This window comes from Leopardus geoffroyi, chromosome A2 (genome assembly GCF_018350155.1).
Source record: "Leopardus geoffroyi isolate Oge1 chromosome A2, O.geoffroyi_Oge1_pat1.0, whole genome shotgun sequence".
NCBI lineage: Eukaryota > Metazoa > Chordata > Mammalia > Carnivora > Felidae > Leopardus > Leopardus geoffroyi.
The window spans coordinates 96,321,285-96,348,835 of NC_059331.1; the positions used below are offsets into that span (position 1 = coordinate 96,321,285).

A 27,551-nucleotide genomic window follows, 5' to 3' on the forward strand; every position below is an offset into this window, starting at 1 on the left:
GATGCTGCCAACTCCCATTTTCTCTCAAAAATTTCCCAAACTCTCTTAAATGCAGCCATTGGTGGTTCTACTCCCCACTAGATGTTCATTCTCCTGAGTAATTCATTTTGCTTTTTACTGTAAATTGGTCCTCTAGTCTCATTTCTCCTCCTCCTCCTCCTCCTCCTCCTCCTCCTCCTCCTCCTCTTCCATTACCCCTGATTTAAGCTGAGGACTTCCACCAAAGACAGCTTCCCAGTATGCACAAGAGGAAGACAGGAATCTGTGAATATTAAAGTTTTTTTTTTCATGGCTACTTTACAGTGTTTTTAATAGTCTATAAACTTCATAGATATTATTTCCAGTGCTCCAACATAAGCATTTTGATATCTGTGAAAGAATAGTTTTTCTCTTTAGCTCCTTCTTACCTTTGACTTCCTTTGGCTGGTTATACAGAGTACAGAGATTTTTAAAATATGATAATGATATAATCCAACAGAAATTTTTTTTGTTTCTTGTAGATGGTTCCCCCTCTGGTAATGTATACAGCACATTCCAGATGGTACATGGATGCCATGGGAGGATAGAGAAACAGGAAAATGACCCGTAGAAATAATGAAGAAGGCCAGAGCAATTGGGAGCTCACCTGAGTGGGCTCCATAAAGAAAGGGTTGGTCCTGGCCTTCTCAGGATGTAACTAACAGTGACTCAATCAGAAGAATAAAGAAATGCTTTATACCTCCTCTGTACAGTGTGATTTGCTAATAAACACATTTCCCTTCTAGCTATGGACCTTATAACCCTCCCAAATGTTCTAGACAGAACTAAGCCACTGCATTCCATTTTTCACATGAGAAAAACTGAGGCTAAGATAAGCCAGGTAATTTGCCCCAAGTCCCATAGCTAGAAAGTGGAGAAGCTGGGGCTTCAAATACAGGTGTGACAAACTTGAAAGCCTATACTTTCCTTACAATATCACACTGCCTTTGAAGGATGAGGGATAATTGAGAAGTGTCATTACAGGTGGATTGGGAAGGTGACAAACTCAAACTCCCACAGAGGAGCTGAAATGGAAAGATACTGCAAACAGAGGGAACAGTCTGAGTAAAAGGAAAGGTAATCAGGTGTGGCAGCATAGACCAAATGTGCTGGGGGGGTGGGGAAGCAAGGCTGGAAAGGTACATTGTAGCTAGAGGCTAAGGGAAGAAGTTTTATTTCATTCTGCAGACAAAGTTTTTGAATAAAGGAATAACTTGAGCAATGATAAAACACAAAGCTCCAAATAGTGATGGTCTAATAATAATAATAATAATTATTATTATTATTCGCTGGTACAGGGATTTTCAACTTGAATAGCATTCAACGATTTTAACTCAAAAGGCATCTTTAACATTAAATACACTTGGACTGACTTGGATCTGTATCCATATTTAATACTGTAGTTAAATATTATATACTTTTCATTGTTGTTGTGTGGGTATATAAGAATTTCAACAACAGAGACACAGAAACCCAATCCACAAAACGCAAGTGTTCGTTGTTTGAGTGGGCATATCCCTAGACTTGAGATGGAAGCATGGAGCTTTCATGTTTGAAGACATAGCCATGTGATTATCTAACTATCTTAATTGGAAAAGACAGGAAAAGACAGGAACCAAGGTAAATATCCATTACAAAGGAACTGGTGAAATAAAGTATGGTACATCCATGCAATGGCAAACTACCCAGGTATTTAGAAAGTGATGTACAGCTGTATGTATTGATATGGAAAAATAGCCATGATACATTATTAAGAGAGAACATTTTAAAAGAGTATATAGAATATGAGAGCACGTGCATTAACAAGAGGATATATTGGTTGAACCATATGAAATTGTTGATATTTAGCAATTTCTAACCTATATGAATGGCAATCATATGGTTTAACTTATTACATATATATGCTTGAATATGCCCAGGAAAATTTCTGGAAAGTTTACACACTAAACTCTTACTGCTGGTTACTTTATAATAGTATTAGTGAGTTGAAGTGTTGGGGGGGCATATTTTTCACCATATAGCCTTCTTTTCTGATTTATTTTATTAAAATTTTGCTCAACGAATCAACCCCCCTTTCTGATTCCTCTCTCACCATGTCAGTTCTGGATGTGATTTTACTTACACAGAGAGAAATCAGTGACCAGTAAACATGATCATCTTGTGCTTTAAACAGGTGTATTTCTCACTGCAAAAAATATAAAAAAGATACATTTTTTTAAAGATTTTGAATCACGAAAACCAAATAGCCATTCACTTTATTATCTGTCTACCTATCATCTATCTATTTATAGTCTTGAGGTCTCTCTCTTTTTTTTTTTTTTAATTATCATGCTAAGAATTCATAGGGAATGGGTTCCAGCAGCTCAGGCTCCTTTCCATTGGTTCTCACAAATTGTGCTTCTCTGGGTGGTGCAGGCTGTTACTTCAGTTGAACCCAAGTACCTTTCTCTTGGGCTTCCTTCTTTTTCTGATCATTTTCCTTCACACACTTCGGGAAGCTCTCTTGGCTCTTTGAGTGCTACTATGCTCAATATGTACATTAATTCTCTTGGCAAGAATCTTGCCTTTAACTTGTCTGTTTACAACAATGCCAACAGCATGCTGGGTAACACTGTAGCCTCTTGCAGTTTTGCCATGGTAACATTTCTGGGGCGTTCCTTTTTGAATAGTGCCATTCCCCTGATGTCTACAATATCACTTTTCTTGTAGATAGGCATGTACGTGGCCAAAGGAACCACTTCCTGTTTTCTGAAAGGGTCTGGAGAACATATAGCGGGTGCCTCTCCTCTTTCCCTTTGTGTTGGTCATTTTGGTGAATTACTGGAAGATGGCGATTCGTCCAAAAGGGAGCCATTTACTTTACTTACATTTCCTTTTGTAAACCCATGGTTCATTACTATTAATGGGCAGGGGCAGTGGAAGTTACCAAGCACAGTGAGTCAGAAAGGAAAATTCCTGATGTTCATTAGAGCTTCAACTAAATCAACGTGTTACAGTTTTACTATAATTCTCCTCTTGTTCCCATCTCTATTGAGGTGACTCACAAGCTATAAAAATTCTTTGCCAATTATTTCAGGTTGACTTTTGCTAGCAATGAAAGAGAACACCTTTAATTTAAAAAATTAACTTGATTGAGGTATACCTTACATATAATAAAATTCACCAGTTTAAAATATACAGTTTGTTGAATTTTAACAAATGCCTAGTCTATATTTTGACCATTACAGTCAAAATATAGAATGTGTTCATTTCTCTAAAAGTGCCTTTGTGCCCTCTTGCAGTTAATTCCCTTCCCTTTCTCCCAGGGTGGGAGACTGATCTATTTTCTGTCAGTATGTTTTTTTGCCTTTTCTAGAATTTCATATCAATGCAATCAAATATGAGATATATTTTTGTGTCTGATTTCTTCCACTTAATGATACTTTTGAGATTCACCTGTGTTGTGTGTAGCAACAGTTGCCCCTTTTTATTGCTGTGTAGTATTCCATTGTACTTATAAATCACAATTTGCTCCTTCATTGACATCGTGGTGGACATTTGGATTGTTTCCAGTTTTTGCCTATTATGAATAAAGCTTCTGTGAACATTCATATATAAGTGTGTGCACATATGCTTTGATTTTCTTTGAGTAAATAACTACCAGTGAGGTTGGTGGATTGAATTGTAAGTGTATGTTTAACTCCCAACTCTTTCCAAAATAGCATACTGTATCATTTTGCATTGGTGAGATCAATGGTGAGAGTTTCAGTTGGTCCACATCCTCACCAACACTTGGAGTTGTCAAACTGAAAAATTTTAGCCATTCTAGGAGGTGTGTAGTGATATCTTACTGTGGTTTTAATTTGCATTTCCCTAATGACTAATGCAGTTGTTCACCTTTTCAGGTACTTATTTTATGTATTTCGGCCTATGATCTTCTTTGGTGAAGTTTTATTTCAAATCTTTTGCTCAGTTAAAAACTTGGATGGGGCACTGGGTGGCTCAGTCAGTTAAGTGACTGACTCTTGATATTGGTTCAGGTCATGATCTCGCAGTTGTGAGATCCAGCTCCATGTTGGGCATGGAGCCTGCCTGGGATTATCTCTTTTTCTCTCTCTCTCTTTCTAAATAAATAAATAAATAAATAAGTACTTTAAAAAATTGGATCATTTGTCTGAATACCGATCCCAGAATATATTTTTGGATCTTTTTTCCCCAATCTGTGGTTTGTCTTTTCCTTTAAAAAAATAATTTTTTGGGGGGCGCCTGGGTGGCTCAGTTGGTTAAGCGTCCGACTTCGGCTCAGGTCACGATCTCGCGGTTCGTGAGTTCGAGCCCTGCGTCAGGCTCTGTGCTGACGGCTCAGAGCCTGGAGCCTGCTTCGGATTCTGTGTCTCCCTCTCTCTCTGCCCCTCCCCCACTCATGCTCTGTCTCTCTCTGTCTCAGAAATAAATAAACGTTAAAAAAAAAATTAAAAAAAAATTTTTTTTTACGTAAAAAAGTCTCTCGAAGAGGTTGTCTAACATTCTCTCTCCACCTCCCTAATTTCATCTCTGACTACTCTTCTCCCCTGGCTCTGCTCTCTATGCCCTCAGCACATCAGCCTCCTTTCTGTGCCTGTACGCTCAGTACTCCACCTGGTTTCCTGTCTCTTCCTTTATGCTTCAACTCAACGCTTCTTACAGGGCCTTTCCTGCCGACCACGATCCAAGTACTTTTTATCTTATCACGTCTTTCTTTTCTTTATGGCACTTATCATCACGTAATTATCTTGAGCACATATTTATTTATTGTCTGTCTCCTACTAAAATGTTAGCTCCACAAGAGCAAGTGCCGTCTTGTTCACAGCTGTATCTATAGAGTTTAAAGGTGCTTGGCACAGAGTAAAGGTTCAATAAATGTTGAATGAGTGAATGAGTTTCCAGTGACTAGATGACTTAAGTCTAACTCATGTGTGCAAATAGATGCATTCATAGTACTGCTCATGGAAGCACTGTTTCATATACAAAACAACGGGATGGCTGGGGAGAAAGGTCTATCAATAGGGGATCGACTAAGTAAATTAGAATACATTTACACAATGGCACACTATACAGCCATACTAAAGGGTGATGTAAATTTGTATTTATTCAAATGACAAATTATCCAGGATATTATGTAAACAAATAAACAAACAACTCCCAAAGCACAATTTATTGGAGTGCACAGCCCATTTCTGTGGTATAAAATTACATTGATGTATCTTTGTAAAGTTAGGTACCTAGAAATTGTTTATCAAAATATTAGCAGTAGTCTTATCTAGGTGGTAGAATTTGTATGTTTTTAAGAAACGTATTTTTTCCTTTAGTTTTTGCATTTTTAAAGTTATTTTATGGTCAATGTGTAATCATTTTATTTCACCAGCTACATATAAATCGTCTGGTCACTGGAAACTCATTCACTTATTCACTTCTAGACCCTAGAGCATACGCTCATATTTCTTTCTTGTGTGTTATATGCAATCGTATGCCAGGACTGTTTGAAGCCAACACCACCATCTACTTCTGACTTGGAGAGAATGACTTCAGGAAATAAGATAATTTGTATTTGTATAGCATGTCAGAATGTCTGGCACTTCAGGAGGTGGTTCCTTGAATGTTAATTGCCTCCCTTGTTCTCTCCCTGAGAGCGCCATTATTTTGCTGCACATACAGTTAAGTAACACTGTATCACAATGAAATCCAACAAGCAGGAGGGAGGGTCTTTTATCACAAACCATCACTTTTGACACTTCTGCATCTTTGTATCATATGCTGTTTGAAAGGTTGCGGCCAGTAGATGTTGAGTGAATAGGAGTGAACTTGACATTCCTTATCAGCTTTTTGAATACACTGTCATAATAGATGTCATTTTCCAATGAGGAATCATGGGGACCAAAGGAGGTACAGGATTTAGAACAATGGGACCCATTACAAGTGTTCTTAAATGTTCTGCAGGAGAGTGAATTGTAGTAGGGGGTGGGGTCTGTTGATGTAGTAGTCCCAGGCAGTTACTGAAGTCATGAAATGTCTTTGAAGTCATCTATATTATTATAAAATTTTAATTTTGCATTCTATTCCAGTCTTCTTAAATGTTATTTTGAAAATAGCGTCTTTCTTAATGAAACATTTTTCTCTTTTAAGAAAATTGATGTTTGAGGAATGTAGATCTTTTTATGTGTAGCTTTGTATTCTCCCCTTATACTCCAGATTTCTGGGAATCCCCATTTGAAAAGTTGCAGGCTCCACTATCATGGTTTTTATCCACATTTAAATAAGGATACTACTCTTGCACTTAGCTTTTCAATAGTTTGAAATTACAGTGCAGAGCAGCGACCTCAACTTATAGTACTGATAGAGGAGAGAGGGAGCTGGGTTAGGATTTTTGCTGCAATTGATAGAAATTTACTTGAGCTACGTAAGTTAATTGGAGAAAAGAAAAAAAGCTAGAGACAGACTTCATTATAAGGATATGGGGAGTTTCAGAGCCTGGGGAAAAGGAGCCAGATGGTTGTCTGGATCCAGTCTCTGCACTCTACCATCTCGATCTCCACGGATCAGCACCCCATGATCCCCTGTGTACACAGGGAGAAATACAGCTATTTGCAGCTCTGAATTTATAGATAGCACTCACAGACATAGAAGAGACGGATGCACAGTCTCTTGTTCCCATATCCCCTGGGATGCTATGGTTCCCCAATCTGCTCCATCCAGGAAAGGGGGGATTTGCAGAACAAGTATGATCTCCTGGGGCCCATCCCTGCTGGGAGTTCTTCCCTAGATAGCAGTAAACTAGGCTGACACTTCAAAGGGCAAAAATCAGTGGCAAAGGCCTTTGGGCTTTTTATAAAATGAAATTCTAAGTGAGCACAGCAGAGATAACTAGAGCTCAACCGAAGGATCTTTCTGTGTGCTGCTTTTGAAGAAAATGGTCCAGTCAAACCTGGTTGTTGATGCCCACAGTTTGTGGAAACATATATGAGTGACTTCTTAAACTACAAACTTTCAATTTTATAAAATTATATTTATTTATTTTTGAGAGAGAGTGAGCACAAGTGGGGATGGGGCAAAGAGAGAGAGGGAGACCCAGAATCCGAAGCAGGTTCCAGGCTCTTAGCTGTCAGCACAGAGCCTGACACCGGGCTCGAACCTACCAACCGTGAGATCATGACCTGAGCTGAAGTCAGACACTCAACCAACTGAGCCACCTTGGCGCCCCAAACTTTCAATTTCTCAATAAAGGCCATATTCTTGACTTTCTGTACGATCCCTCCTGAATATTTCATATAAATTTTTAAAATTTAGATGCAATTCAGGACCTGTTGCACAAAATTAAGGCAAGTCCTACTGAAAGCTCCCAGGGAATTCTGGAGGACTACTTTAAAATACCTGATATCAACCCATAACCAGTAAAGAAATCTCCCAAAAAACCTGAGTCCACGGCCAGATGGCTTTCCAGGGGAATTCTACCAAATATTTAAAGAAGAGTTAACACCTATTCTCTTGAAGCTGTTCCAAAAAGTAGAAATGGAAGGAAAACTTCTAAACTGTATGAAGCCAGAATTACCTTGATTCCAAAACCAGACAAAGACCCTACTAAAAAAGGAGAACTGTAGACCGATTTCCCTGATGAACATGGATGCAAAAATCCTCAACAAGATACTAGCCAACTGGATCCAACAACACATTAAAAACATTATTCACCACAACCAAGTAGGATTTACACCTGGGATTCAGGGCTGGTTCAATATCCACAAAACAATCAGTGTGATACATCACATCAATAAAAGAAAGGACAAGAACCACGTGATCCTCTCAATAGATGCAGAGAAAGCATGTGACAAAATACACCATCCTTTCTTGATAAAAACCCTCAAGAAAGTAGGGATAGAAGGATCATACCTTGAGATCATAAAAGCCATATATGAAAGACCCGCCACTAATATCATCCTCAATGGGGAAAAACAGAGCTTTCCCCCTAAGGTCAGGAACAAGACAGGGATGTCCACTTTTGCCACTGTTATTCAACATAGTATGGGAAGTCTTAGCCTCTGCAGACAACACAAAGAAATAAAAGGCATCCAAATTGGCCAGGAGGAGGTCAAACTTTCACTCTTTGCCGATGACATGATACTCTATATGGAAAACTCAAAAGATTCCACCAAAAAACTGCTAGAACTGATCCATAATCAGTAAAGTTGCAGGATATAAAATCAATGCACAGGGGCGCCTGGGTGGCGCAGTCGGTTAAGCATCCGACTTCAGCCAGGTCACGATCTCGCGGTCCGGGAGTTTGAGCCCCGCGTCGGGCTCTGGGCTGATGGCTCAGAGCCTGTTTCCTGTTTCCGGTTCTGTGTCTCCCTCTCTCTCTGCCCCTCCCCCGTTCATGCTCTGTCTCTCTCTGTCCCAAAAATAAACGTTGAAAAAAAATATTAAGAAAAAAATCAATGCACAAAAATCAGTTGCATTCCTGTACACCAATAATGAAGGAACAGAAAGAGAAATCAAGGAATCAATCCCATTTACAATTGCAGCAAAAACCATAAAATACCTAGGAATAAATCTAACCAAAGAGGTGAAAAATCTATACACTGAAAACTATAGAAAGCTTATGAAAGAAATAGAAGAAGACACACACACACACACACACACACACACACACACACACACAAGGAAAAATATTCCATGCTCCTGGATAGGAAGAAAAAATATGGCTAAAATGTCAATACTGCCCAAAGCAATCTACATATTCCATGCAATCCCTATCACAATAACACCAGCATTCTTCACAGAGGTAGAACAAACAAGCCTAAAATTTGTATGGAACCAGAAAAGACCCCGAATAGCCAAAGCAACCTTGAAAAAGAAAACCAAAGCAGGAAGCATCAACAATCCCGGACTTCAAGCTGTATTACAAAGCTGTAATCATCCAGACAGTATGGTACTGGCACAAAAACAGACACTCAGATCAATAGAACAGAATAGAGAACCCAGAAATGGACCCACAAATGTATGGCCAACTAGTCTTTGACAAAGCAGGAAAGGATATCCAATGGAACAAAGACAGTCTCTTCAGCAAATGGTGCTGGGAAAAATGGACAGCAACATGCAGAAAAATGAACCTGGATCACTTTCTTACACCATACACAAAAATAAAGTCAAAATGGATGAAAGACCTAAACCTAAGACAGGAAGCCATCAAAATCCTTGAGGAGAAAGCAGGTAAAAACCTGTTTGACCTTGGCCGCAGCAACTTCTTACTCAACACGTCCCCAGAGGCAAGGGAAACAAAAGCAAAAATGAGCTATTGGGACCTCAGCAAAGTAAAATCTTCTGCACAGCAAAGGAAACAATCAGTAAAACTAAAAGGCAAATAACAGAGTGGGAGAAGATATTTGCAAATGACATATCAGATAAAGGGTTAGTATCCAAAATCTATACAGAACTTATCAAACTCAACACCCAAAAAACAAATAATCCAGTGAAGAAACGGGAAAAAGACATGAATAGACACTTTTCCAAAGACATCCAGATGGCCAACCGACACATGAAAAAATGCTCAACGTCACTCATCATCAGGGAAATACAAATCAAAACCACAAGGAGATACCACCTCACACCTGTCAACATGGCTAACATTAACAACTCAGGCAAGAACAGATGTTGGCGAGGATGCGGAGAAAGAGGATCTCTTTTGCACTGCTGGTAAGAATGCAAACTGGTGCAGCCACTCTGGAAAACAGTATGGAGGTTCCTCAAAAAATTAAAAATAGAACTACCTTATGACCCAGCAATTACACTACTAGACATGTATCCAAGGTATACAGGTGTGCTGTTTTGAAGGGACACATGCACCCCAATGTTTATAGCAGCAGTATCAACAATAGCCAAAGTATGGAAAGAGCCCAAATGTCCATTGATGGATGAATGGATAAAGAAGATGTGGTATATATATATACAATGGAGTGTTACTCGGCAATCAAAAAGAATGAAATCTTGCTGTTTGCAACTATGTGGATGGAACTAGAGGATATTATGTTAAGCAAAATTAGTCAGAGAAAGACAAATATCATATGACTTCACATATATGAGGACTTTAAGATACAAAACAGATGATCAGAAGGGAAGGGAAGCAAAAATAATATAAAAACAGGGAGGGGGACAAAACATAAGAGACTCTTAAATATAGAGAACAGAGGGTTGCTGGAGGCGTTGTGGGAAGGGGGATGGGCTAAATGGGTAAGGGGCTTAAGGAATCTATTCCTGAAATCATTGTTGCACCATGTGCTAACTAACTTGGATGCAAATTATTAAAAAAATAAATTATAGAAAAAAAACCCTGATATCATACATGAAGAGGAGAATGAATGAGAAAGCAGCACTTCTGATTTGCTGTGTTAATAACTCAGTAGCTGCTTCATCTGTCACTCTGTATATAAGCAGTCGAACAAGAAGAGGCACACATTAACAGAAATTGTCTTCCTCTTTAACACCCTTTGGTGGTTCCAAATTCCTTTATATGGCATATTAAACCCTTCTCGACATCACCTCCAGATTCCTGCATATACCCATCCCCCCTGACTGTTTTCAAACTGTAAGTCATGGCCTATTAGTGGGGTTATGGGATCAGTTTAGTGAGTTGCCACCAGTATTTTCAGAGTGGAGAATAACAAAATAGAAAAGAGAACATGTGGGGCACCCAGCATCATTTTGTGAAATGTAAGTTTCCAGTACATGTATGTGTGGATCCGTGCACATGTGTGTATAATAGATCATGCTGTGAGATTATAGGTCTTTCTGTAGGTTATGAGCCAGATGTTAACAGCCACTGCCCCCAGGGTGGCCTCACCAATCTTCCTGCTCCCTCTTTCATAATTGCATGCCTTTACAAATGCAAAGTATTTCTGCTTGTATGCTTGGCAGACCTTGACTTTTGGTTTTGAGTCCACTCAAGCATCATTTCCAGTGGGAAAACTCTGCTCATCTCCAGATTATCAGCAGTTGGTCATACAAACCTTTTCACATTCCCCATCTATAAGCTTTGGAAAGGACTGCCATGTCTTACTTTTGAGTTGTCAGAGTTTAGCATGTCAACTAGTAAGAGCTAATTAAACATTTGTTACTGAAACTTTAAGCTCAATGAGCTGCTATTTAGTTTTTAAACACGTCTGAAGCCTGAAAAGGAGTCTCTTGTAACAAAAGTTGAAAACACCATGCTAAAATGTGCTATTTAATTATAACTTACTTTACTCACCGTAATTATATTCATTTTACGTTAAGTAAAAAGAAAAATAGCTAGGATAGTAATTCGTCTCCAAGAAAGCAGTCTAAGATTGCTGGGTTTTTTATTATTTTTATTTGCTACCAATATTTTTATTGTAAGAAATACAAAAGGTATGACAAATATACAAACCATTTGCTCTTTTTGCTTCAATTTCGCTTGTGCATAAGTGAAAACAATGAACTGGACAGTGACGTTTCAACACTAATTCTTATAAAACAATGAATTCCATTATCTGACAATAAATACCTAAATTTGCATTCTAGCACCCGGTAAGACATCCAGTTTCCAAAGGATCTGTGATCTGCAACCCTCTGAATTTTCTGACGTGCTACCTTGGCCACAGTAACAGCGTCAGCACTGGCAGTTCTCTCTCTCCAAATAAGTCTCAGAGTACGGCGCATGCTAGAATGGCTGCCTCTGACCTCAGGCAGTCCCGGTCATAAAGCATCTTTTACTTGAGCTACTTAAACAGATTTCTAGTGATGGGGGATTTAATGTAAGTTTTGGTAGTCCTTGGATTACATAGTTTACATGATACAAACAATCTACTTTTCTATTTTCCTCTTCAGGTAGGAATAGTCTAGATAAACTGACCTGTCTTTTCAAATTACCTAAAGGGAAAGAAGCGAGATCATTTAGCTCAGGATGCTATGAAGGGGGTATCTTAACAGATAAGCTTTCTTTCACTTTTTCTTTTCTTTCTTTCTTTTTTTTTTTTTTTTTTTTTTTGTTGCCCCAGGAGAGCTTTCTGTACGGAATGGAGGGATGGTTGCTAGAGTGAGAGGGCCTTTCCCATCCTGCCCCTGTCTACACCCACAGCCATTTTTTCTTTGGGGGCTAAATTATCTGGTATGTAGAAAGGTCCCTGCTTTCAGAGAGCTGCACCGCACCCACATTTGGGGAGAGCACAGGGTTTCTGTGCTCTGTGAGAAAGGATACCCAGGTGAACCTGACAGGCCAGTGTGGTAACTTTCAACCTTGTGTACAGAGAAAAGAGCAGAAGCAGTATCTAACACCAAGCCATCTGCCAACATTCTTGTAAGACTGTGTTCCAGGCAGTGAATTTCCACACTGCTTCTTTGACCTGCTCAACTCAAAGCACCAAAACAGCATTCTGTAGCAACATGAGCAAACGGAATGAGAGTAATTTTGCACCTTTAAGGAACATGCACCCTTGTAAGTCTGTACCCTGATATCAAAATAGCAGAATGAGTTTCAAGTATGAAGAAATACAGTAAAAGTATGGCCTGTAGATGGATAGAAAACAGCAGCCTGGAATGTGGTTTATAGTCTTGTTTAGTTTTTCTCTTTGTACCACAGCCAAAACTGAATGCTCTGTAGAGGACTTGGTTTGGAAATCAAGATGCATACAAACATGCTAGAGGGTATCTGTGATTGGTGTTGTGAGCACACTCTGTGCCCAGCCAAAGGTCAAGTAAAAGTGGTGGCCAAGCCTGGGCAGGCACACCCGTGATGCCTAAAGCATCTCTCTTGTCATGTCCCTGATGCCCAGAGAGTGGCCGAAGAGAATAAAGAGCACCATGCAGACAGGCCTGGACGGGTCAGGGGAAGGGAGCAGTGGGAGGGAGGGAGGAAGGATGCAGGGCCTGGGAGGACATCGGTTATCCTGGGCTGGTTCACACAGCCTAGATTAGTATCGGACGTGCACATGCACATGCACAATCTCTACATCTCCAGAACCGTGACTTTAAACACAGAAACCAACAAGTCAAGTGTCCAAATTAAGACTTTTTTTCCCTACGGTTAACACATTTTCTGTTATAAGTCCAAAAAAAAAAAAAAAAAAAAAAACCAAAGAAAAAAGAAAAGAAAAAGCTCACTGGGTATGACAGCTTTGCTGAAAACCTCGAATAAAAGCTTTAACTAGGCCCTATGGGAATGCAAAGACACTATGCTACTACATTTTACAGTGAAAACATGCATTTAGACATCTCTGACCTGATAATCCTATAAACCCTCTAGTTCTAATTTCTACGGGAACCGATATTGTGCTTTTCTTAACACCTACTGTTCTTCTATACCAGACACTTGCCAATTAACCTTCAGATCAAAACCTAAAATACCAGAAATGCAACATGCTTCTGAGGTGCTGGGGACTGTCGGTTGTTAAAATCCATTGTTGACTACTGTACATGTAGTCCTTGCTTTTATGACCAGAGTGAATCGCTTCTGTACAAAACCAAGGTGCTTGAAGCACAGAAACTTGAACTTCTCCATCCGACACATTCTGGAAGCCTCAAGGCACAAGCTGACAGTTTACTTCTACAGAAAACTCTCACGCTGTTCTTGCAACAGTACCACCTGTTCCCACTATGGCACACGATACCAGAAGGGCACCAGATATCAGGGGGAAGCTTCTTCTCGAGGCCAGGTAAGAGGAGGCACCACCCAAGCCCCTGTCTCTGCCTGGCCTCTACTCTGATGGCCATCTGGCAGAGTCCCTAAATTAAGGCAGTATCTGATGCTTTGTATCTCAAGTTTTAATTTTTGCTGTATCTTCACACTATACTATACGCATATTTGACAAAAGAAAAGCTACAAAGTCCTCCACTTGAATTCCTTTACATAATGATAAAACACCTAGATACAAAAATACCACACCTACAAACTTAAGTTCTACTAATCATGTTAAAATGCATGCAGCTTATTTCGGGGCTTAGTCTAATTTTAATTTACTTAGCTCCATCAAGACCATGGTAATGAACATTAAATGCAAATCCTAATGCCATCTCCTTTAAGGCGCACTTTCACAGGACTAGTGTGATTCAGAAATAAATAACATACATGAATAATAACAGAAATAATTTACGCAAATGCAGAACAACTTGAAATAGAAATTCCCCACCTTGTTAAGTGCTGATTCTAGGTGTCGTTGCTGCTATTTATTCCATGTACTAACTAATATATTTATTACTGGTCATAGGAAAACACATGAATACAAAGTTAAGTGAGGAACTCTAATATTCACGTATACATTGTTGCAAACACAGGACCAAGATGACAAGCTATATAATGCACCTGGGGCGGAGGGTGGTTCAAGAAATGTATCACTGCTGGGATTTATTTTAATTATTCAGAGACTTCTAGGTTAAATCAGGAGTTGCTGGTGATCACAGAAATATTGCTAGCTAATACATATTATTGCATCTCAATTACTTAAGAGTAGAAAACTTCAAGTTAAGGGTACAAAGGGTATCTTCAGGACCGTAACCTAAGCATGTCAACAGAATTTGGCCAGAAACCACAGAGCGTTAGAAATTAAATGAACTGTGTGGGGCTCTATGCTTGCTCATTAGTGCTACGGTCACAGTTCTTTATAGCAATATGTACAGTTATGTGCCCCCTTTAAGGAAACCTGTATGTGACAATTCAAACTCCTCAAGTAGAGAAGGGGTTGATTATTTGCTTGACAAAACAATTCACACAAAAGTTTCCTCCAAACAGGAAAATCCCCTACACTACATGAGATAATTTGCTTACATACCTTTAACTATTCGACAAAAACAAAAGAAGAAATCAGAAACGAAAGAGTTAGGAGCTTTTGCCTAAGCAGAAAATAAACACATTTTCAAAACAAAACTCTTCCACGCATTATCTTTCGCCATCGTATATGTAGAATGATAGAAAATAAAAAAATAAAAAATCTTTCCTGTAATTATACATCTTCTCTTTAAAACAAACAAACAAAAAAAAAAAGCTGAGCTTAGAGCTTGAGAGATGCCTGGTAGACGCTTCATACAGACCAGCATCTCTTTATACCCGAACTTTCGAAGAATTGTGTTGTACTTACTTATGCACAGAAGACACCCGTTTGCTTCTAGGGGCATTCTATTTCCTAAGACGGCAGAACAGGTGCTTCTGAAACAGCAGCAGGGCACATGGACCTCGGACAGTAGCCCTCCGGGTCTGTACGTCATCTCAGGCACTAACAGGTGAGCGGCGAGCGGGACCCAGCCAGCTCCGCCCACTGCCACTCTGCGGCCAAAGGGGCGGAGTGACGGCGCAGCGCTCCCAGAGGGTTTTCAGGTGGGTATCAAGTGTTCACCGCGAGCAAATAGAGTTCAGACTGGCCCAACCGATAACAGACTCGAGGTTGGAATTCGGCCTTCCATTTAGGGGCTTAAATTGGAATCTACTTCGGTGGGATTCTGAGCAGAGGGACGAGCCTGGGTTCCCTAAGAGCTTTTGACAGCCCCTAGGGTGACAGCCCCATTTTGATTCAGTATGAATTAGTGAGACTCGCCTGCCCGCTACTCTGCAGGAAAATTAGGCAGGCAGGATTGAGTTTCTGCCACTCGGAAGGAATAAACTGCCTTCTGTTATGCCGTGCTAATAAGGAAACTCTGAAAAGTACTAGTTCCTTCCTCCTAAATTTCTGTGACACTTATTGAGGAAAATGATTTCTAAAATTAACTAAAATCATCTGGGGGTAATGCATCTCTGAGCAGACCTGTGAATTAAAACATAGGAGTGTGTGTGTGTGTGTGTGTGTGTGTATGTAGTTGCCAAAGAATTTCACTAATGGAGAAATTAAAGATTTATGTAAATATATTCCTAGGTTATTATGCTCACATGCTTGGACAGAACTTTTAAAAAATTAGAATTTCTTGTGTATTTACACTTGTGATTACATAAATGTAAAAAAAAAATTACCAGGTCTTTTAGCATTTAAGGGCTGTACTTCAGCATGGCAATTCTTTAGAAAAAAATAGTTTTGTGTACTTACATACTGATGTTACTTCTTTGCTCATCTGATCTTTAAATTAGGATTTAAAATTTTAATCAGTGTTTAAAGACCATCATGGTAGGAAATATGAGAACAGCAGACAGTGGGCATAGGTATTTTTGGCTGAGGCCACTGGAGGAGTTTTACATTCCTAACAAAACTACCCTGCTCACAGATGAGAGTTGCCTTTTAGCTAATAAGCCTGTACATCCTTGTAACTTCTGCACCTATAAAAGTAAGGTAATTAAATACCTTAACAAAATGCTTCTTGAAAAAATGGATGATTAGGCTCTCTTGATGCACTTAAATGATCAAAATGGGTATATTATCCATTATCAAGAACAACTTCCCTGCAGATCATCATTCAGAACCTAGCTAACAACTAAAATATTTAAGTTATAGAATGTTATGAACACTGTTCATCATCCTGACAAACAAGTGCTAAGCAAGAGTAAAATATGTGCAGAAAAACAAAGTTAGAATGAAGTTTTTAGAAGTACCTCTTTAGCTTTGCTCAGATTTCCCCCTCCCTAGTCCCCACCCCCACCCCCAGGCCCCCAGCCCCAAAGTGCCACCTTGTGGAAAATACTGGAATAAAAGAAGAAAGCCCATGTCTTAGGACAGTGTGAATTTTAAAATAGAGGTTTCCAAGAAAAATCATCTCACTTTCCTACCATATAACCTTCAAACTGCTGTAACAATATTTAAACAGATGATTGAAAAAAGCCTGTATTAGTTTTCAAGAGGCTCTTGTTTTCTTCTTGACAGCCAGAGCACCAGTATCAAGGAAACATAAATATGTTGATGGAAGTTCATTCATTTATCTCAACTCCCTGGGAATGCTAAGAAACAAAACGTTTTGAAGAGCTGATTCGTACGTCATTAAAACAAACAAACAAACTGAGGAAAAAAAAACATTTAAAAAATCAGACCCCTCCTCTTTCTACATTTCTGTTGTTTACAAAGGTCAGAAGATAGAAAAGGCCAAAGGAATATTGTGGCTTATTTTCTGAAAAAGTACAAGTCAGAAATGCTTGAGATATAGGTATGTAACACAACTAGGTTGAAAATTACATTAATAAGAAATGAAAATGCTATTTTCGTACGCTTTTGAAGAGAACACCACTACTAATTACCTGGGGACTTCTATTGCGTGATAGGCTTTTGCAGTCTCAGTAAGTTTTTCTACTGTGGAAACATGTAGCTATGTTCCATATCATACATCTGAATGTATCAAGTGCATATGATCAAGGATTTGGGTTTTACCAGTTTTCAAAAAATCTTGGTGGCACAGGAAATATGTGCCTTTTTAAAATTTATTATTATTATTATTTACAGTGAACATTCTTAGGCTTGCATAACAAGCGTTAGTTTCACATGGCTGCTTCTTCCCACGAAGTAAGGAGTATGGTAACTGCTTGGAAGGGCTTTTCCATAAAACATGTTTTGGAACATTATCAACTTCATAGTTGCCGGATGACTTTAATAGAAATTCTTACAATATATTTGCTAATAAATATTTATCCTTCAAAATATAGCTAACTTTGAAACTATCCTTCTTTGAATACCTTCATTTTCTCTAGAATTTCCTCTATCCATTGTCCATTATTTTGCCTTTTAAAGATTTAGAAATCATGCTACCATCTTTATTTTTTAAAATAAAGACACTGTTTTTATGTGTCACAATGTAAAACATGCATTCTTTTGAATTCTGTCAATACCTAAGAACTTATAATGTCTCAACATTTTCTTTCCAAGGTGAATATTCTATAGTTACTGTACTAACACAATTAAGTAATTACAGCAGCTTATTAACTTTTAATATTACTCTTTCCTAGACCTGACTATGCAACAAAAGCCTGCTTTTGGAAAATGTGAGACACTCTCTTCTGTGCTTATCATAAAAATAGCCAAGTTGTCACTTAAAAGCAATTCTTTGGAAAGAAGAATTTTAATATGTTTGTGACATTAGGAAGCTTACATGATTTTAATTTCCATAATGGCATGAGGACTGCCATTACTGACCTTAAGAGGCATATAGTTAAAAGCTCAATTTAAATACATAATTTAAGATTCAAAATATTTGGTACTATTTGGTTGTTTTTTCCCCCCCCCCATCAAGATGGACAGTACCGCGTTCTGGAGTCAAATGATAAATTTCTATTGAGAGGTGTACATTTTCTTTAAGATATTAACATCCCGTGCATTCTGAAATTTTCATTTTTACTTAAAACTAAATGGCTGAGATTCTATTCTTAGGTAAATATTTTGAACTATTTTTATTTTAGTAAGACACCTTGGGCTAAATGAAAAGTATGCCATTCCTAGTGTGTGATTCCTGAGAGAAATTCATGAGAATACAGAGGGATGAAATGGCTGCAACGTCTTGTTTAAAACAGGTTCTCTGTTTCTTGGGTTCTTATCCACTTTCAAGGAGAGACAAAGTGGGAGGTGCCAATGCACTGGGTATTGTGTTTTTAAGTTTGTAAGATTAGGGCTTTATTACCTTTGCCACATGATAGCTTATGATGCTGAAATGGACAGGTTTCTCTCTTATTCTTAAATGGGATTGTTACAACTTCACGATGCACTATGGTTCCCACAATGCCTGGGCCCTAAGACAACAATTATCATATAGAAACTATCAGGCACATTCTAGCACCAGCCCTCAAATGTGAATATAAATGTGATTTTGAATCTGACACCGTATTTTTATTGATATAAGCTGCTTCAGTATATCCCTGAGGCAGTATGACTTTTTTAGCTGACCACTGCTTGGCTTTTGGCAAAGACGTTTGAAACCATATGTCACAGAAGAATAAGCTGTATTCAGTAAATTCCTATGCTGCCATATGCTTCAAAGTGCCCTAATGGGAAGGGTGCTCGTGTGGCATCTGGATTTCAGAACTGGTGAGCCTGGATGTAAAAGACATAAAACGAGGGTAATTACTCAAATGCAAGAACCACACAGATGGAAGAGCTGGGGTCAGAGAGGCCAGATACCCTCTCCTTCTGCCTCTCAGGGGATAATCTGCCAAGCATCTAATGAATCTCATGCCAAAATGTTTGTGCTTTAAGTTTTCTTCATAAACACTACTGAGAAATGAACCAAAAGTATATGCTAGAAATAAAGTGGAGCTCTCTACTTGTTTAGAATTCCCAAGAATGCTGAAAAATTCCAGTTCAGAACGGCTGCATTTTTCTTGAGAGAACTTATGAAAACCTGAAAAAAGCAGAAACTCAACTTATGTTCACTCTAGCCATGGATACTAACCAGAAAGCGCATGATGAAATCAGTACTTATATTGAGTTTTAAAATTGAATTTCTAGGGCCCAGCAAAAAATGTCTTCAAAGGAAAGGCAGAAATCACTTTTCCAGGGGAGACATTGCCCCGACTGCTGTGGATTCATTATATCTCAAGCATTTACAGTGATGACAAAACATAAGCAATATTGTCAACAAGGAAGAAAGCATCAAACATTCTTGTGGCCCATCTTCTCATTCATATCTAGCTTTAGACCAATTTTCCTGCTCTTCAAGTTACTGAATTAGAAAAATGTTAAACAGTATACATATTAAAAAAAGCGTAATTTCCAACCCAAAAAGCTTTCAAGGAGAAAAGTCTTAATCTTTCCCTTGTTCATCATGGTAGTATAGAATATTAAGCTGTGAAGAATTCAGTAAGGCTAGACAATATATAAACATCAACTGGAACATTTTCTACTGAGTGAAGCAATGTTCATTCTTTGACAACCCTAACTCTAAACATAGCCTATCTGTTGCATGTACTCAAAACATGAGTCAGAGAGCAAAGACAGCTAAACTTCCAAAAGGATACTTCATCTCTGTGTCTTCGGGTTACTTGAGCTAACTGAGCACTAACCACACATAAGGCAGAGATGACATGAAATATAAAGAACGGTAGAGAAAATGGTGAGAGAAAAAGTAAAGCTGTTCACAATGCCCAGGTCAGGCTGGCTCTGCACGGAGAGGGAGTATGCACAGGCACTAGAAATAAGCACAGCCTGGGAGATGGAGAAAAGATCATTTTATAGGGTAAATATATACGTCTAAAAAAAAATAGTTAAAGACATTCTCTCCGATTCTACACGGACATCTTCTAAAAAAATTGTAAAACACTAAGTAACAGTTTAAGGCAATCTATGTGCTGGTGATAGAGAAGAGCCAATCCTCCACTCACTGCCTAGGGAACAACAACTAATGCTGGGTGGGAAGATCACACTGGAGTGAGAGCCTAGGGGACCCTGTTAGGGCTGAAAAATTGGATCCATTAAGCCACAATCTGAATCTAACTATTTACAAAAGGTTCACTGAAAGAAAGCAAGCAGGAGGTGCATGGGAACGGATTAAACAATCTGTTATTAGTTATGTAATGGTAGTAATATATACTAGAGGCCCTAGGAGATAAGATGGAAACTCTGCAAACAAGGCAGTGCATGGCAGAAAAAGTACAGTGTAATAGGGAAAACTTAAATGGTATTCCTGTCTCGTCAGAGAAAGCTATTCTCTGAGCCAAAACAGGAAACAGTTTCTGACAAATTCCTAAAATCAAAAAAACAAAATAAAGTAACAACAGAATCCAAAAAGGAAACATTTCAAATCAGGAAATAAAGGCTTTCTCTAATTGTTTTTTTTTTTTTTTTTTGACCATTTTACCTATTTGAGGTACACTCCCTAAATCTATAGCAAGTAAGAAAAAGCTTATAGGGTGTTTTTCAAAAGAAATAACAAAGCATATAATACAGGTTAAAATGGGCTTACAGTGAGTAATTTTCAGCTTTTATCAAGAGTAAATAGAATGTATGCTTTAAAAAACAGGTCTCTTAAAAGATACTAGCATTTTTTTTTCCTTTTGTTGTGTGTATAAAACTTCATCTAGATAGTGAATGTTTTACTTCTAACAAATTTACTGTTTTTGGCCATAAAAGAAATTCTGAGGACATAGGTTCAACTGTGTAATTTGAGAAGCCCATTCTGGTAAATCACCTTTAGTCAATAGACACCTGTTATTTATAGGTCACTTTGAGTCTTTAAAATTCAATTATTCTTGTTGTTTACAGAAAGTAACACTTTAAGAAATCAAGAATCTCACGCACACACATACGCACGCATGCATGCACATGCACACGCGCGTGCACACTCTCACTCAAAAGTACCAAAGCAGGCTCAGGCAGCTGCAGAGAGATTACATCATAACTCAGCTGTGCCTGGATTGCTCACTCCACACTGGCAGCATTCAAGATTAGAAAAATGAAATGGCAGCACAATTGGTCAGCAGCTTCTCTTCTGGAATTTTTCCAGGTTCTTGAAACAAACAAACAAACAAACAGACAAACAAACAAACAAACGAATGAACATAAAGCTGCAATCGCTCTTGCATTGATTTCAAAACAGTAAACTAGGCGGTTTCCATGGAGAAGCAGAGCCCGTCCAGACGACGGCAACTAGAAGGTCCCCAGCCAGTGATCCTCAGTGGCTCTGCGGGGGGGGGGGGGGGGGGGGGGGGGGGGGGGGGGGGGGGGGCCATCAGCCTCCAGGGGTGTTCTCCCAGTGATCAGCTCCGGTGATCAGCTCCGGTGATCAGCTCCAGATGGCTGTCGGGACCTCAGGCTGTATTCATCTCTGAGCTGTTCTGGCTGGGAGGCAGACGGGAATCCAGATTCTCCTTGCACCTCTCCAGATCATGGAAGTAGGGGTGAGACAGGGCACTGTAGGCAGATATTCTTTTGGCCGGATTAAAGGTTAGGCACTTCTGTGATAAAGAAAAAAAATAATTGACATAAAACATGTCCATTTAAATAATGTGTTTACACAGTTATACATTTGTTCACTGCCATGAATTAAGTGTGTCTAGAAACAGAATGAGTATCTACTTCATGGGACACTAAATAAAATGTAGACAGTAGCCATCTTATATATGTCCTCAATGTATAAACTGCCCTTCAGGAAAAAGCAATAGCTTTTGGGTTGCCTGTGTACTTTTACCTCCCCAGGCTTTCTCTTCTACCTATCCCAGGTCCTTTAAAAGATATTATTAGTATTATCATAGTATGTATATAACTTTATTTAGGTAGTGATTTTTCTTTCTCTAAGTTTAATTAATTTTGAGATAGAGGGAGCACAAGAAGAGGAGGGGCAAACAGAGAGGGGGACAGAGGACCCGAAGCGGGCTCTGTGCTGACAGCAGAGAGCCCGATCAGGGGGCGACCTGAGCCAATGTTGGACGCTTAACTGACTGAGCCACCCAGGAACCCCTAGGTAGTGATTTTTCTAATGCTAGAAAACTTAGTGCTGTAGTCAGAGATGTCACCCTAACTTTTTACTCTTCCCCAAGGTTTGTTGATGAGTCAGGAATGGAACGGAGTTGTCCTGTTTAGGGGTAAGAGGGTAATTATTAAACTACAGTAACAATTTCTGACATTTTTTTTTCAACGTTTATTTATTTTTGAGAGACAGAGAGAGACAGAGCATAAGTGGGGGAGGGGCAGAGAGAGAGGGAGACACAGAATCTGAAGCAGGCTCCAGGCTCGGAGCTGTCAGCACAGAGCCCGACGCGGGGCTCGAACTCACGGACCGTGAGATCGTGACCTGGCTGAAGTCGGACGCTTAACCGACTGAGCTACCTAGGCGCCCTTGTTTCTGACATGTATCTAATATCAAAAGCAAAACAAAATAACAAGAAAACAAAAAAAGGAAATACATTTTAAAGCAGGAAATAAAGGTTTTCTCTATTAAGGAGGGCAAGTAAGGGCTAAAACCTAGGCCCAACTTACCCTGACCTGCTAGCAAGTTGTGCACTCTGGCCCAGGGCTGCACCATCCAGAGGAAATGATTCCTTCCTCTGGTGCACGTCTAGGTGCCTCATGGGCAGCAGCAATGTCCATTAGGTTCAGTTCTGGTACTAAACTCTATTCCAGGCTGTCAACTCAAGTGTAGGTAGAAGGTGAAAGGGTTGGCGGCGGGGGGAGGAGGGAGGTGAACCTCTGGGGCAGCAATCTCCATTCTCAAACTGACGATTCATAATCAATTAGACAGAATGCTTCCCTAATCTTAGTTCCATTTCCACGCCAACCCCAGGTAATCCTGTTCTTCACATCCTCCTCCTGTCCTTCCACCAACACCTCCAGAGTGACTAGCAGGTGGTAAGCACTAGTGGAGGATGAGTAAGACCCATCCATTGCCCAGGAACACACAAGTAGGAGAGAAACTCTACCAGCTTCTCCATCTTTGTGATGCAGTGCCCACTTAAGTGAGCTGGGTATCTGACATGTCTATGAATTTCAGTCCTCTATGTAATCTGAAGACTTAACATTATCATGGTTATGCTGACTTCCATTTAATCTGGGCTTTTGCCCTCAAGGACCTCAAAGTCTCCATCAGATCTTGACGATTAGGGACCCTTTAACACTCTGCTGAATGCTACTGACCTAGAAAAACACTCACAAATAGAAAACTCTATATATAATTCCAGGCAAATTTGGGTCCCCTGAAATCTTATTTATCCTGAACTCCCCACCAGTCCATGGATGCCAGTTTCTCACAGTGTCTCCTGAAAACCAAAGAGCCAAAGGGCAAGCAGATGAGGGAGCTTGGTGGCAGAATGGTTCTACTGTCCCTAACAGCAATAAACATTGTGAGAAAAGCTTTGCATGGGCTGAATTCTGTAAGGACAGAAGAGCAGGGGCAGAACCCTTAAGCCTGAGTTCTCTCTTCCCAGAGTCTAGGAAGGAGAAAATTAGGTAGCGGCATTAGAGAAAGCAGCAGCCAATGTAATCCCTAGGACACAGGAAAGAAGAAAAAAAATGTTGTGGGAATACGTTCAAGATAGAGAGACATGTCCCAGAGGACTGTCTCGGAGGAAGCCTGTCCCCACAGCTATCTTGATGGCTTAGAGCTGGGAAGATGGTGGAGAGAAGGAGAAATCCTTAGCCTAATGTGGAAGTGTGTGAGAATCTTCAGTTCGAAGTCTTAATCCTTTATGTTCTACAGAACATAGAAATGGTGGCTAAATTCTATCATTGCTCTACTTCAACAGAGCAATTTAGATGACTTGAGAATTAATCCAAAATCTTGTGTAAGAATATTATTTATCTAAGAATATCTAATTTACTTGCTAAATAACTGTCTTATAAAATGAGCCTCTGGGATTGCTATTTAGTCAAGGGTTGAATACTATGATGGACTGGATCATTTTTCAGCACGTATCCTCCTTCTTCCCACCCTTGCTTCATGGGAGGAGTGTTCTTCCCTCTATTAGAGTTGGCCTTGACCACGTAACTTGCTTTGGCCAATGGAATGTGGACAGAAGTAGCAGGGTGCCTCTTCCAAGCCTAGGCCTTCAGGGGCATCATGTGTTTCTGCTTGCCCTTCTGGGAGCATCATAACATCTGTTATGAGAAAAACAGGCCTTGGGGAGCCAAAGCCCCTCTTGTTCTGGGCCCTAGAATGAGACACATGGAGAAGACCTGTACTTGACCCATAGGCTGAAGCAGAGCTGTCTATCCATCTGCAGACCCATGAGCAAGAAATAAATGTTTACTGTTGTACGCTAGTGAGATTTCTGGGGGGTTGTTGGTTATGTAGCAAAAGTAGACTAATCCAAGGACCGTCCCCTCCACCAGCCCCCACAAATATATACCTTAGGCCCTGAAAGCAGTTAGACAGCAGAAACTCTAAAACTTCTTTCGGCAAGAGAATAAGTACTCGGCCTCTCCAGTTAACCATGATGGAGGGGACAAAACTTGTAAATATGGGTAGGTTCTGGTTGTTAAAAAATAATTTTTCCTCTGAATGGTCTTATTACTATGCCCAACTTACATATGTATGTGAGAGCATTTATAAATGTCAATGCATATATCCATTCATACATGGCTGAGCATTATATAGTCAGCCTTTATTTGAGATAAAACAAAGGACAACTCTCATAGTGCTAAACTTTTAAATGTTGTATCTTAAATAAAACAACTTCCTAAAATACCCTTCACTTTCCTTCCTTACTAAATAAATTTCAATAGAGGCAACAAGTCCTGCTGGGATCTCAGCTGCCTATCTGGTACTGAACAGCCTGCTTTCTTCTGCATTATAATAGTTCTACCTTCTGTCCCTCTAGCATGAAAACAGTGAGAGCTTTCAGGGGGTTCTAGGCTTTGAAGTCTTGGGCTATCCTTTCCCTGAATGCCCTCGGATTACTATGTTTTGTCCTTAAATTGCTTCTAGTCCTGAGGTCACTGGATCTGCTTCTTATTCCCTTCCTTTGCTTTTTCTAATCTCTGTTGACACTCTTGTCCACCCTCTTCCTTCTCTCTTTGGTAGTTTCTTTGTTCCTTTTTCTTCTTTGTTTCCTGCTACTTCTCTAGTCCAGCACTAGTGTGTGGTCTGACTTTGAAAGCCAGCACCACCAGTGGAGACACCGAATGAATGAGCATGTGTCACTGTCTGCTAGCTTTACATTTTAAGTTCCTTTTGGTGATTCCTAATGATGTTGAGAGACTCTGAGTTGTCTTTGGATGTCCCAGTAGCTGAAGAAATGGAATACTTCACTACTAAAGTTGCTTATCATTGTGACTGACTGTCCAGAATCTTCTTCTAAGAGGAGCATTTCACTCAGAGTTCTTGCTGAAAAGGAAAGCCTATGGTGGCCATATTTATAACTCATCATCCCTCCCTCCTTCCTAGCACAGCTGACTGGACCAGGAATGCAGGCCCTAGGCAGCAACCCATATCATGGGTTGGCAAAAAGGTGAGGCGTGTCAGCCACATTCTTCCTTTCAGGAATCTGATGTAGGAAATACTAACAGAGCAAATGTTAGTGGTGGGGGTTAGAGCTGAAAGGATCCATGAGTTAGCTGAAATTCTGATAGTCAGGGGCCAGCCAAAGTTAAGGGGAGCAGACAGCACAACTGAAAAGGAACAATGAAGAGGAGAAAAGGCCTGCAGGGCAGAGAAAAGCAGAGTGGCTAAGAGCAGGTGATGCTCTTAGCAGGACTGGGAGAGCATTTACACTCTGGATGGCTTTTCACTTCCAGGCCACATGAAACATTCCATCAAACCTCCTTTTCTTAAGGTAATGCAAATACTTGTCTGTTAATTGAAACCAAGAAAAAATTTTCCTAAATAGTAGGTGAGCCAGCCAAGTGTGTATATATAGTGAGCTTTTGTATAGGAGAATATTCTCCCTTCTAATAAGAATTTGTTTCAAAGGATGTGGGCCAAAGTTGTCAGTGAGTGTCTTAGAAATAAACGGTGGGGAGGGAAAATAGCTGTCCTTCTCCATAATGTGGCAGTGGAGGGAACCGTAGAGTAAGCATCAGAAAATGAGCCCCCATCAGGTGAAGATGGGACTTAGGGCTTTCACTGGGAGAATCCGTGGCTCTGCAAACATGCCAATCAATGGCTGTGTCCACACAGAGCTAAGGTATAACATTTCTACTGAGACCTATAGACTCTTAGGTCTATATTTGAAATTTAGAATACACTGACAGAATGGGAGCACTAGCTCCTCCAGGTCTAGGAGTACTTTCTTGGCTAGCTATCATAGGTTGTTATTCAGTAGGTAAAGGAAACACTCATCAGTCACTGGGTTCTGAACACCAAGAGTAGCTCAACAGGTATACTCCTCTACCTACTTTTCTGTCCTCCAAGTTAGGGAATTACATACAAGGCCAAATATTACGAGTCTGAATCTTAAGCTGAACACGAGTCCTTATTTTCAGTGAGGTATTTTATATGTGCATGGCACATTCAATACTTATTAGAAGCATATGTCTAGATGAATTTGAAAGGCCTCAAAGGCTGCATTCAAACGAACGTTTAAAGATGGCAGATTGAAAGTTTGTGGATCAGACTCTTTCTCTTTCTCTTTCTATAGGAAATGAAGACATTCCAGAATCAAAAGCCACCAGCTGCTGCAGGTGTGGAAATGAAAGCTGCAGAGAGGTTGTGGCCTCGGCCCTGTGTGGTTGTGGCACATGATGCTGAACTGATGCTGTGCCCACCACCTAGCAGACCACCCAGTGGACAGGGCAAGGCTCTCATCCACCCAGTGCAGACCAACTCTGCACCGCATGAACTTACCAGGAGTAGGTCTTTGCCTTGTTCATCAATATCTGTTACGAACTTCTCAATTGGTTGAGGAGATTTTGAGTGAAAAGCCTGTCTGGGAAGGGCGACATCTCTGGGCCAGTCTTCTTCTCCTGGGAGTCCAATTACACTACAAAAGAACCACATGTGAACATAAGCATTAGATGCTATGCTGAAGCTGTTTTCCTACCAAATTCTAGATGATGGTACAGTCTAAGAGGCAAGTATGGGGGACACAGAGCCCAGGAGCCCCTCACTTATATTACTGGCGGGATTCTCATCTCTTTCTGTCCTATTGCAGTATGGTGATCACAGGATGATCTCAGGGGAGAATTGTATAATTCACTGGGAAGAGATAAAAGATTACTCTGGTAGCAGATACCAAATATATAGGATGATGCAGA

General features: G+C 39.8%; 1 protein-coding gene and 1 pseudogene across 2 annotated transcripts in view; both read right to left on the reverse strand.

Annotated features, from left to right (window-relative positions):
• Window positions 1-2,302: 2,302 nt before the first annotated feature.
• On the reverse strand, window positions 2,303-3,859 carry LOC123607643 (annotated as a pseudogene).
• A 17,783-nt stretch (window positions 3,860-21,642) lies between these two features.
• The window catches only part of CDK6 (cyclin dependent kinase 6), a 250,317-nt gene continuing 244,408 nt past the window's right edge, over window positions 21,643-27,551 (reverse strand). For both annotated transcript variants that reach the window (XM_045494774.1, XM_045494773.1), the window contains exons 7-8: window positions 27,142-27,277; window positions 21,643-21,820 (exon numbers count right to left, since the gene is read on the reverse strand). In XM_045494774.1, coding sequence (XP_045350730.1) covers window positions 21,674-21,820; window positions 27,142-27,277 — 283 coding nt within the window. In that variant the 3' untranslated portion in view covers window positions 21,643-21,673. The remainder of the gene's footprint in view (window positions 21,821-27,141; window positions 27,278-27,551) is intronic.